This window comes from Alnus glutinosa, chromosome 6 (assembly GCF_958979055.1).
Source record: "Alnus glutinosa chromosome 6, dhAlnGlut1.1, whole genome shotgun sequence".
In the NCBI taxonomy this organism is placed as follows: Eukaryota; Viridiplantae; Streptophyta; class Magnoliopsida; order Fagales; family Betulaceae; genus Alnus; species Alnus glutinosa.
Window position 1 is genome coordinate 26,122,709 of NC_084891.1, and position 11,758 is coordinate 26,134,466.

General features: G+C 37.5%; 1 protein-coding gene across 2 annotated transcripts; it reads right to left on the minus strand.

The window, feature by feature from the left end:
• Positions 1 to 1,339: 1,339 nt before the first annotated feature.
• On the minus strand, positions 1,340 to 11,141 carry LOC133870876 (probable rhamnogalacturonate lyase B). 2 transcript variants are annotated; one of them, XM_062308130.1, is made up of 16 exons: positions 11,054 to 11,141; positions 10,801 to 10,878; positions 10,439 to 10,560; positions 10,214 to 10,273; positions 9,748 to 9,867; positions 9,536 to 9,655; positions 8,722 to 8,863; positions 8,219 to 8,389; positions 7,411 to 7,572; positions 7,157 to 7,263; positions 5,595 to 5,685; positions 3,422 to 3,563; positions 3,130 to 3,286; positions 2,345 to 2,461; positions 1,803 to 1,932; positions 1,340 to 1,679 (listed from the first exon to the last, which is right to left on the minus strand). In XM_062308130.1, the coding sequence occupies exons 2-16, from the start codon at positions 10,840 to 10,842 to the stop codon at positions 1,437 to 1,439; spliced, it is 1,926 nt and encodes a 641-aa protein (XP_062164114.1). In that variant the 5' UTR covers positions 10,843 to 10,878; positions 11,054 to 11,141; the 3' UTR covers positions 1,340 to 1,436. The 2 variants fall into 2 exon arrangements, with proteins under 2 accessions (XP_062164114.1, XP_062164113.1); XM_062308129.1 differs by having other exon boundaries at positions 10,801 to 10,944; positions 11,054 to 11,124.
• Between the last annotated feature and the right edge of the window lie 617 nt (positions 11,142 to 11,758).

Sequence of the window (11,758 nt, forward strand, 5' to 3'; positions counted from 1 at the left end):
ATAAGATTACCGTAAGCTAATTTCTAATATCCATGATGATTCTGAGGAGGAGAGGTTGTTCATCGATCCCGTGACCTTTTTCACAATCCAAACAGAGAATAATGCGGACACGTGAAGGCTTATGAGGATCTTTCTGGCCTAGTTTCTTGAATTATAGACGAAGCATTCTTTTTTCTTATCTTTCCTTTGTCGCCACAATGCTATATACGCACGGGTTGGTACTGTTATGTGGCTGAGTTTGGCACTTAGACTATAATTCAATTCTTTTTTTTGGTTAAAGGTGAAGAAACAGAAGCATTAGACTGGAATTCTCGATTAATGGACGTCTTGACGAGACAATACGTGTTTAATAAGAGTTCAAGTATCTGGCTGCTGACACAATCGGTTGGTATGGTCGTTCGCACCAAATTTGAATGAGAGTACTCTTTCAAGAAGACTTTCATAGACGGCTAGACGCTCAGTTGGAAGATTCGTTCGGTGTTCAATATATCGAATGAGGAAGTTCAATGCAGAAATTATGACTACCCGAAGATTTCGATTGGTTCACATTTGAACGAGCATTTTAGAGAAGCTATAGAATTGCTTGGTTGCACCCTCAGTTAGATGTCATTCTAACGAGAGTTTGTATGAAGAAGAAAAAAAGGACGCTAGCAGAACACCTCGCTCGCACGGCTCGGTTGGAGATCAAGCGTCTGAACGAGGTGAAAATTGTAATTAGGTAGAGAAGCTCACTCGGACCACGTTTGAATGTTGCCAGGAGAAATAAGTGAAACCTTAGCAGCGTCTAAACAAGTTGACTTACTCGTCCAAACGTCGACTTAAAAAATTGCCTTTTTAATGTTTTAATTGCATTGAAACACTTGTCCTTTCCCGGGGTCTATATAAAATTTTGAAGTGGTGTATCATCTTTGGTTTGGTCATGGCTAGGTTTCATGTCTCATAGTGCGTTTCACTCCATGATTTTGCAGGCCAACCATGCGTTTTAAATAAAATCGTGACAAAGTGCCATGTTTGACGGGGCTTTTGAAAAAAATGACAGTTTGAAAATATGGAAAAACACATGTTTTCGCATAGCTAGGTTAATTCATATTAGGCGCAATTGTAGTTGCACAAAACAACGTCGTCATGACTATGAAATTCTTCATTTCAGTGACAAATTTGATATATATAGAACAACAATAACCATGACATAATATAACACATTCAATATTTAATTAAGAGTATTATTATATTTATAGTATACTGTTATACGACTGCCATGTAACTTGATGATGTAGCATGAAAATTAGTGATTTGATTAACATTGGTTAAAAAAAAAAAATTTAATTAATATCTGATTTTCACTATTATATCATTTCAATTGAATAACAGTGCATTAAAGAACATTACTCTTTAATTAAGCATTCTAATTAATCTTTGTTTTTGTTTCGGGGGGATTAACTAGAAGATGGCGGGCCTTCTAAACGGAGATAATCATACATAATCCCTTGGAAAGGGCTTGTGCTTCTTGGTTGCGTCAAAAAGACGATATTATCCCCTTCGACAAGCCGAGCACCTGGTACGTCCACGTTGTAAAGCCAATAGAGGCCGTGAATTCCATGTCTAGCAATTGAGTTATCCCTCCCTATCAGTCCACTTGAAAACAGTGGAGGATTTGCTTTCGGGTCGTTTACCCGAACCTTCAAACATAAACAATTAATTCATGTAGAAATCAGTAGAAAAATAGATCAAAATGCACTTTTTTCTTTTTTAAAAAAAAAATTTCTCCATATATATTTGAAGATCTATTTATATATATATACCTGCAATTCAGAAATAGTGGCAGAAGCGATTGCCACTCGCAGTTTATAAGTGCCATTACGATCCACATCGTCCAGCTTGAATTTGATTTGCCACGTAGTTCCTTGATATGTATTACTGTCTTTTTTCTTCCTGTCATGCAAAAAACCTCGTAGAAAAAATATGTCAGGGATATTTTGAGTTGGAGAAAAAAGATAATATATATATATATATATATATATATATATGGTGTTTTTGAACTTTCATCACATTTGAAATTACCATTCCTAAAGTTTAAAAAATCTTAATTTAGTATATTAAATTTCTCCGTTAAGTTTTACCTTTAAATCTTAATGTCATAAGGGTGTAAAAACTACCTTTTTTTTTTTAATAGAAAAGAAAAAGTAAAAGAAATTAAAAAGATTCGGGTTGGCCAGAATTTAATGGGATTTGCACCGAGTAACCTAACTAATAAAAAGAAAGAGATAATATAAAATAGAATCAAGTGGTATAAATTAATCATCATAGTTTAAAAAGAGAGAATGAAAATGAAAAGAAGTTGGACCTGGTAACCTGAGCATAAAACCAATCTTTAGTGTAGTCGCTAACGCCAACCGTGTAAACCAAGTCGTTATCAGGATACAGTTCTGCGTATCTTTCCCACAAACCATACTGCCTAAACCTGCCCATTACAAATTTATGAAAGTCAAATTATGCCATTCACCACCATATATGATTACGAGCAGGGCTAGATTAATATAAATCTGCTACACTATTTGTTCATGGAGCTAGGGCTGACCCTGTAGCCTTTTGGACTTCAGTCAGGTAGTATAGTGTTAAAATGGAACTAAATATGTATGTACTATAAGAGAAGTACTGCAAATTTTACTACATTTTCTTATAAATTGACGAGGCAGTGTCGCATAGTACTGTCACGTCAGCAGCACAATTCTCACCCTCTATTCAAGGACAGCGCCTCTGTCCAGCTCACCTTGGCGTGCCTCTTACATTGTTGCGTTCGCATTGGCATGGTCGGCCACCCCATAAAATCCCATGGCTAGTTAGAGACACATCGTAATAAAAAAACACACCGATAAACCCACAGGCAGCCATGTGGCACTTCATCCATTCCCAGTAGTTTATTCTAGGGGGTGATTTGGCTGACATGGGTGTTACGTAGACTATCATGTCAGTTTAATAATTAACATGATAAATCTCAGGTAAACTATCAAATCAATTTTTAATTTGTAAGAATATATAATAAAATTGGTATTACCCCCACATGTTATCCTAAATTCAAATCTTACTAATAAAAAAAAAATGTAAATGTAAAAAAAGAAAGTGGGTAACCTGTCGGGATGATTGACATAGAGTGTATTGATGTACTTTGGATTTGGATCAGGAACATAAAACTCTGCGGCAGAACGATCAGGGATGCCTATTTCCCACAGCGTGGGGCCATCTCTTGGAGGCTCATAAACAAGATCACCAACATCAATATCATAACCTACGCACCATATATCCATGTCACTTAAACCATAAATGTTCAGATTGTAACAAATTATATACATGTATATAACTTAAAAGTTAATTATATATAAGAAGAAATTAATTAGAGTAAAAATTAATGAAATAATAATACCTGCTGTTATGTTAATGATAACATCATATTTGTAGTCCCCGACAAAACCTGGGATCCATGCATAAAGATTATAATCCCCAGTACGTATATCATTAATCGTAAAATACCCATCCTCCTCTGCTTTGGTCCAAAATTGGTAGTCCTAAAATTCAAACCAATAATTAATTGACGATATGTTCAATGGTACGTGTGGATTTGTACAATTTATTATTATTATTTTTTGGTAGATTGATGACCATCTTTAAAAGAACAAAAATAGTATATGCAGGGGCGGAATTTGCTTATGCCCCCAAAAATTTTAAAAATCTTCAAAATATATATATATATATATATATATATATATATATATATATATATATATATATATATATATTTTAATGTAGACCTTCAAAAATTAATTTTCTCACCCCTAAATTCTTCTTCTTTTTTTTTTTTTTCAGTCCCCACCCAACTAAAATTTATGGTTCCGCCCCTCACTCTATATGACTAGGTATCAGAGCAAAGAGTCCTTCTACACAGTAGACCTTTGTCCGTCTTTCATCAGCCCCTTTCCGACGTGGCAGTCCTATTTTATTAAAAAAAAATTGAAACCAAAATCACAAAATTTGAAACCAAAATCAGTGGTCGTCGAGAACAAAAACCATTTCCCCCCCCCCCATTTTCTTTCCCACCAAAATCACGGCCTTGCCAACGCCGACGCCTTCCCCCCCATTTTGACTAGAAATCCGACGCCCTTTCGACTTCTCACAGACCGGCACCGGATCTCCGAGGTTGCCCAGACCGGCCGTCCCAGCTCACACTCTCGAACCTAGAATAGACCGGCCGTTCCAGCTCACCGGCCCACCGATCGGCGCCCAGATCGACTCCCAGCTCTCCCACAGACCGCCACGGGATCTCCGACGTTGCCCAGACCGGCCGTCCCAGCTCTCACTCTCGAACCCAGCACAGACCGGCCGTCCCGTCCCAGCTCTCTCTCTCGAACCCAGCACAGAGCATCGCGGATCTCGATCTCCGACCTGGTCCGACGAGGAGCGCCAGAGCGGACCACGAGCACCGCCGATCACCAGTCAGTCTCCCTCTCTCTCTCCGACTCTCTCTCTCTCTTTCACTCGGATCCAGCAGACCAACGCAGATCTCCGACGAGGAGCGCCAGAGCCGGCCTCCTTCTCTCCCAGTTTTCTTCCAACAACTTTTCAAAGAATTTGAAGCAAATACAAAGATTCAGAGAGAAAGAGAGAGCGAACCAGTTGACTTTCGAGATTAACCCATTACTTTGAAATCAAAATCTAGAGGAATTTGAAGAATCGAAGATGGAAAAAGTTACCTAAAATGTCACAGGTTATGGAAATTTGAGGAACAAACCCAAAAGCCTAGCCAAGTTTTCAGCAAAGATTGAAGAGGGAGAGAGAGAGAGAGAGAGCAAAGAATGTAGAGAGAATCTGAGAGGTTTCTGATTTTTCTCAAACCCAGTTGTCTGTCTGAGACACAGATCAGATACAAATATAAACGAAAACCAAAAAAAAATAAAAAACCTATATTTATTCAAAATTCAAACCATGAAAATCTAGAAGTACTAGGAACAATTTTTTTCTGTCTCATTTCTCGCCCAAATCCTCGGTCCACTCCTCGTTTCCTTCCTAGTCCGACTCTCATGAACTTGCTGGAAATCGGCCGGAAAATCTGGGGGGAGATTGGCCGGAAAATGGGGGCAAATTTCTGTCCGAAATGGGGGAGCTTGGTCGAGCTTGGTCGCCGCCGGAAAATGGAAAATGGAAAAGCTGGCACCGGAAGCTGGCCCTGCTGCTGGAAATCGGCCGGAAAATCTGGGGGGAAAATGGAGGAGATACCACTGCTGGGGAAGGAGATTTCAGGGAAGGAGAAAATGTGGAGGGAGAAAATGTGAGGGGAAAAAGACATTTGGCGCTGTGCTTTTTCGCTGACCCGAAATTTGGAGAAAAATGACTTGCCACGCTGGAAAGGGACGGACGTGAGACGGACAAGAGTCTCACGTTTAGCATTTCTCCAGAGCAAATACATTGATTATGGGTTATTTATAAGCATACAAGGTAGTAACTTAAATTGTGAAAAATATATATATATATATATAGAAAAAGGGAATAATATTAACGAAGCCCTAAAATTGTACTAGAACTAGAAAAAATTAAGCAGCCACCTTGCATTCTCTTTGCCATGATCCAACGTCTCCAGGAGGCGCCAAGCCAACATAAGCACCATTTGCAGATATATAGTCATTGCTAATATACCTACATGCACATTATAATTGTAGTTTACAATTATAACATTCATAAAATAAAATAAAATAAAATTCAGACAAAAAACAGTTCATTCCTTAATCCTTTTTAGATGAAAATTTAGGTGTACGTAGGATATTAAATTGATGACATTAGTCTTTATAGGCGCACGTGATTAAAATTCATGTGAGAATCACGTGCTCTATAGCACGGATGAAACTAGAAATTTAATTTTTAGAGGGGGTCAGATTGCATTTAATTTTTCTTTTAGGAGCCAAAGAAAAAAATAAAATAAAAGGCCTAAATTTTTTTTTGGGATAATTGCACCGGAGGTCCCTGTGGTATACCATAATTATTTTTCACTCCCTATGGTTTAAAAAGTTCACTGGAGGTCCTCGTGATATGCAATAATTACAAATCGATCCCTGGCGTCAAATTCTGTTAAAATTTTTAACAGATTCCGTCAAATGCCACGTCAGCGCCACGTGTCGCCAATAAGATGGCGACACGTGTCTATCGTAATAAAAAATATAAATTTATTAAAAAATAAATAAAAATACTTATTTTTTTATAAAAAAAATTCAAAAAAAAAACAAAAAAAAAAAAAAGCTGAAGGGGTGGCCCAGCCACCCCTTTGGGGGTGGCCTGGCCGCCCCCAACCACTGGGGGTGGCCGCGCGCCACCCCCAGTGGCTGCAGGGGGTGGCGCGCGGCCACCCCCAGTGGCCGGGGGTGGCGCGCGGCCACCCCCGGCCACTGGGGGTGGCCGCGCGCCACCCCAGGTGGCCTCTGGGGGTGGTGCGCGGCCACCCCCAGTGGCCGGGGGTGGCCATCGGGCCACCCTTAGAAGATCTAGGGGTGGCCCGAAGGCCACCCCCAATGGCCTGGGGGTGGCCGCGCGCCACCCCCGGCCACTGGGGGTGGCCGCGCGCCACCGCCGGCGGCCTCTGGGGGTGGCGCGCGGCCACCCCCATGGGCTGTTGGTGGCCTGGCCACCCCTTTCCTATTTTTGTTTTTTTCTTTTTTTTTTTTTTGTTTTTTGTTTTTTTTTTTAAAAAAAATAAGTATTTTTAATTTATTTTTTAATAAATTTATATTATTTTATTAAAATTAGACATGTCAGCGCCACGTGTCACCAATAAGATGACGACACGTGGCGCTGACGTGGCATTTGACGGAATCTGTTAAAAATTTTAACAGAATTTGACGCCAGGGATCGATTTGTAATTATTGCATATCACGAGGACCTCCAGTGAACTTTTTAAACCATAGGGAGTGAAAAATAATTATGGTATACCACAGGGACCTCCGGTGCAATTATCCCTTTTTTTTTTAACAAATTTAAAGGCAATCCAGTGCTACTATAAAAGCAAATATTAATTTAATAGATTGAGTTGTAAAAATTTCCTTGGATCCAATTTATCCTGAATAATAAAAACTTTGCCATTAAGTGTATGCATGTATATATTCATATATATGCCCACCTGTCTAGGACTAGAAGTCTACCACTAACGTTACCCCGTTGGTCTGAATTGGGAAAATCCTCCGACGCAGGGAAGGTATAGGGCCAGCTTTGGACTTCAATCAGCATCTAATTAAAGATTAATTTTATTAGCTTTTGTTCATATCAAAAGGTTATAATTAATTAATTAACTACGCCAAAATTATCACCATTTATTCTTAATAAATAAATAAAAGTAAATTAATGCAACTTAATTGCGTGGTAATTAAATTAAACCTGTGTTTTGGCATCCTCCCATAGCTGATCAAGAACTGGGTCCTCTCCATCATATAATGAATTAACGTACATAAAAACCGGCCCGAAAACTTTTTTCCATTGCTCACCAGCTCCAAATTTTGGCACCAGATCGTCGCCGGAATAATGTGCACTAAGAAACATCTGATGACATACAAGCATATATGCAAAACACACAAGCTCGTAATCCCACGAGACAAGAAAGCCCAAGATTTAACGATAGTAATTCCGAAGAGTTCGGAAGTAACAGTAACAGTAACAGTAACAGTAACAGTAAAAACTAAAAAACATGAATTTTTTAGCCAAATTTTAACTAAAAAAATAGAGATTTCATTAGAGATATTGCTCTTTTTAAATAATTATAGTGAAAACTGCAGTGTTTTCTTTTACATGCAAGGCATATCTTTTAAATCCCCATACGTCCTAATGAAAAGAAAATGAGAAATTGTAGAAATTATATTTTTATTTCATAATGTTGATGTGGCAGTCCTAATCAACTCTTGCTCAGTTATTGTATAAAAAAAATAAATAAATAAATAAAAATCAAAGGTCGGTTTAGGAAAATGATATAAATACTCATGCTGCACAACTTGTGTACTCACAACAAGCACAAGGAAGTAGGACCCAACACTGAATCCCACTTTCTTGTGCTTGCTGTGAGTACACAAGTTGTGTTGGAGGAGTACAACGATCGCTCCTCGTCGGTTTATATTGACACATTAGCGGTGGAAGTTAAAAATATAATTTCTAATCTTATTAAAAGAAAAAAAAAGGAAATAGGTTAACTTACTGCAAGGGTGGTGGGGCCCACATGTGATGTTAGGTTTTGTTTGCGGGGACCACCGGATCGAAACTCATTGCTGGGTGTGATTTGCCAGAATCCCACGGGTGGGTCGGTAGAGATCCACCCGTGTACCCGAATATTTTGGTTGTCATTGGAGTATTGGTACTTGTCATCCACCTACACATCAATAACCCAACCAAAATCATCTCTAACCTGAGAGTACGTGGTCCATGTAATATTATTGACTGAAACTAAAAATGGACCAAATAATGTCCTTATTAATTAGTGCGGAAAAGACATATAATTATATATGTTATATGTTTCGGGGATCAAAATTGTTTCAAATTATTTGTCTAATTCTAAGGAAATTCGTGCAAGTAACTTTTAGATATTGAGACCCAAAAATTGATATAACCCCAAGAAATTGACGTGGCATATATATATATATATATATATATATATATAAAAGTTGAAGAGGAGTTGCGTGTGAGTGAGGAGATTTGAGGTACCTCTCCTTTGAGCTCTGGCTCCACTGGGTTCACGAGTAGGACAGCCTCTGGGTAGGCCAGGGGCTGGCCTCTTGGAGGCAATCGGTCGTCCGGGAGGGGCAAGTATCTTTGCCTATTGTCCGCTAAGGCCATATAGTGGAACCTATATATCATCCGATCCACAAACTTAAATTAGTTTCATTCTTCATTCTTTTTCCTTTTAAATGTTCAGTGTTTTCGTAGAAATAAAATATTAAATTAAAAGTTTTCTTACAAATGAGATCGGAGAAAACTCTCCCAACTCATTCTTTAAATTGATATATATATATGTCTTTACATCATATATATATATATATATGATGTACATATGTACCGGGCCGGGGGACACTATGAAGTAGTGGAGTATAGCATTACTCTAATTAATAATCTAGATGCATTAATTTGTATTATACTTCCAAAACCTCAGGAAACTTGGCCTCATTTGGGATGGTCAGACCCATTCTCTTGCAAATGTAATCACAATATATACAGTTAACCACACGTTACTAGTCCAGTCAAGAAGACTTGCTTAGACAAAGTACATGCAGATAAATAAGGGCAACTCGCTGCATTCGCCTTTTCATCGAGTTATATATTTATCAGACATTTGATATTTCATTGACTTAGACATCAAAATGTTCTCCGATCGTATCTCCAACAAGTTACCCATATTTGTTCAATTCGTTATCTACTTAGCAAGTCTTTTTGATTGGACTGCTGGGGTGCGGTCAACTTAATGAACAAAAGGCATTGCGATAACAAATTGAAAAAGGGAAAAAGGAATTTGCTTAATTACTTGTCTTTTCTGAGCTTGAAAGCAATCCTGGTTTCATCAAGGTTGAATGCAGGCCATTCCTTCATGTGCTCGTAAATAGCGTAAGAGTAAAATCCCGATGAACCACGGAGCATTATAAACCTAGTTGATAAATTATTAGTACACCCAACGTTTAATGTCAATTATTTTTCTGGCAAGTATATATATATATAGAGAGAGAGAGAGAGAGAGACCTTTTGTCGATATTTAATGGGACACCCTTGCCCTCCATGGAAGGATCCCAGGTTCTTGTGAAAGAGAGCTCAACCTGTTCCTCATTTTCAACTATAATTTTGAAGCTTGTTCCTTTGATTCTGCATGCATGGTAATGAGTTTTTATTATATATATATTTGGTTACGTTAAAATATTAATTAAATAATGAAATTCACGATTTTCTATTTGCTTAATTTTTTTGGATAAATAATAATTTAACATAATATTAAAGCAGATGTCTTGACTTCGAGCCTACTTTATAGCTTAATACATGCCACATTCTTGAGAGGACAGAAATTTTATGCAAAATATGTATGAAAAGAAATGGAAGTCAATGTTGTGACTTGTAAAGGGGAGTAAATGTAATATGAATTAGGAAAATGGCTCAAATGATACTCAAGAGAAATTAGAGAGAGAGAGAGAGAGAGAGAGGGGGCAGGACATACACATCAAATATACCACCAGTTGCTGTGCTTGCTGGGGGGTTCCAAACAAGGTCCCAGTACCTACACATTCCATTTGGAAAATAGGCTTAGTTCGTGGTACGTGGAAATTAATGAATAAATTAAAAGAATAATAATAATTGAAAAAAAAAAAAAAAAAAAAAAACAGCTAGTTTTAATTAAAAGTGAATATCGTGCAAGTGATTTTGAAAAGGCCGGTGTACGTACCCTCTATTAGATTCATCGTTAATGACTTCAAGCAAGTTGTCAATGTCATCATATCGAATTCCAGTAACAATTCCCCCTGGATTTGATAGCGTGACTTGTACAATGCCGTTGTCCATTACCACCTGAAAACTTTACGTTAAAGATCTTACATGAAGTACTTGAACCCTCAAACTTTACGTTATATCCGGTTATGGTAGATCAAGAAAATATTTTGCTATATATCCTAATTTGAAAGAAAACTTTGTTGCTCGTGAAGAAGAAAAAGAAGCCACAAACATATCTTATCTATTACGATGTTTATCCTAGATGAAGCACTTGGGAAAAAATAAAAAGATCAAAGAAAAAGTACAAATAGGATTTACATGACGATCTCCAACGTGTAAATGAACCCCCAGAGGCGACATGGTGATCCTCTCTCGCTAGCTAGCTAGGCCCTGGAACTATAATTCGAGTAAAATGAAGATATCGATCAATCTGCTAGTCTGAGAGGAAGCTAGCTATGTTTTCTGAAATATATATATATATATGGAATGGCATTAACAACAGATAAATTTACTCAAAAAAAAAAAACCCATTACGATTTTTTTGAAGAAAATTCTGTTTACTTCTTCTTACCTTTCCGATATCTGCAGACTGTAGAGAAAAGTTGGGAAATTTGAAGGCTTATATATAAACATGTTTGGCTGGGTTTCCTTGAACGAGAGAGAAAGCATTCTTTTCTCCACTATTTCTCTTTTCATAATCTCTTTACTTAGTCGGCAACACTGTCTGGTACATTAGATAAAAGCGTGCAAGATATATATATATATATTTCATTGATAAAACTTTATTTGAAGGCCCACGTCATGGCTTAGATGAAACCCCTCCAAACAATGATTACCACGATATGGACTCGTTAGTGGAAGAGCCTTTGAATTTTGGAAGCAACCGAAAGCGTTGGAGTTTGGACAAGATACTACAGTTTTTATTATAATTTTTTTACAAATTAATATAGCAGGATCTATGTATAGTTGATTAAATGAGTAAGAATATTTTGTCAATCGCTCAACTGCTAATTAACTAAATTGAGAATTAATCTTTTTTTTAATCATTTAACTAATTAAGAATTGTCACGTTAGCTTGTAAATGACTTTATAGTAAAAGTTATAATACTATATATATATATATATATATGGCTTCGGTTTTTGTTCCATAAGTGACGAATATGCATGGTGATGGAATCATGGAGGTGGACATTTGCAGCTTATTTTCCACTCAACAAATAACCTATGCTAGACAGGCAATCGCAGTATAAATTGACTTGCACTCTAAATCTAGTTA

Bases quoted from the DNA above. Each gene is read 5' to 3' on its own strand.
- LOC133870876 (XM_062308130.1), bottom strand. From the start codon at position 10,842: ATGTCGCCTCTGGGGGTTCATTTACACGTTGGAGATCGTCAT. The intron at 10,561-10,800 runs GTAAATCCTATT...TAAAGTTTTCAG, and splicing joins TACACGTTGGAGATCGTCAT to GTGGTAATGGACAACGGCAT. The intron at 7,573-8,218 runs GTAAGTTAACCT...GTATGTCATCAG, and splicing joins TGGGCCCCACCACCCTTGCA to ATGTTTCTTAGTGCACATTA.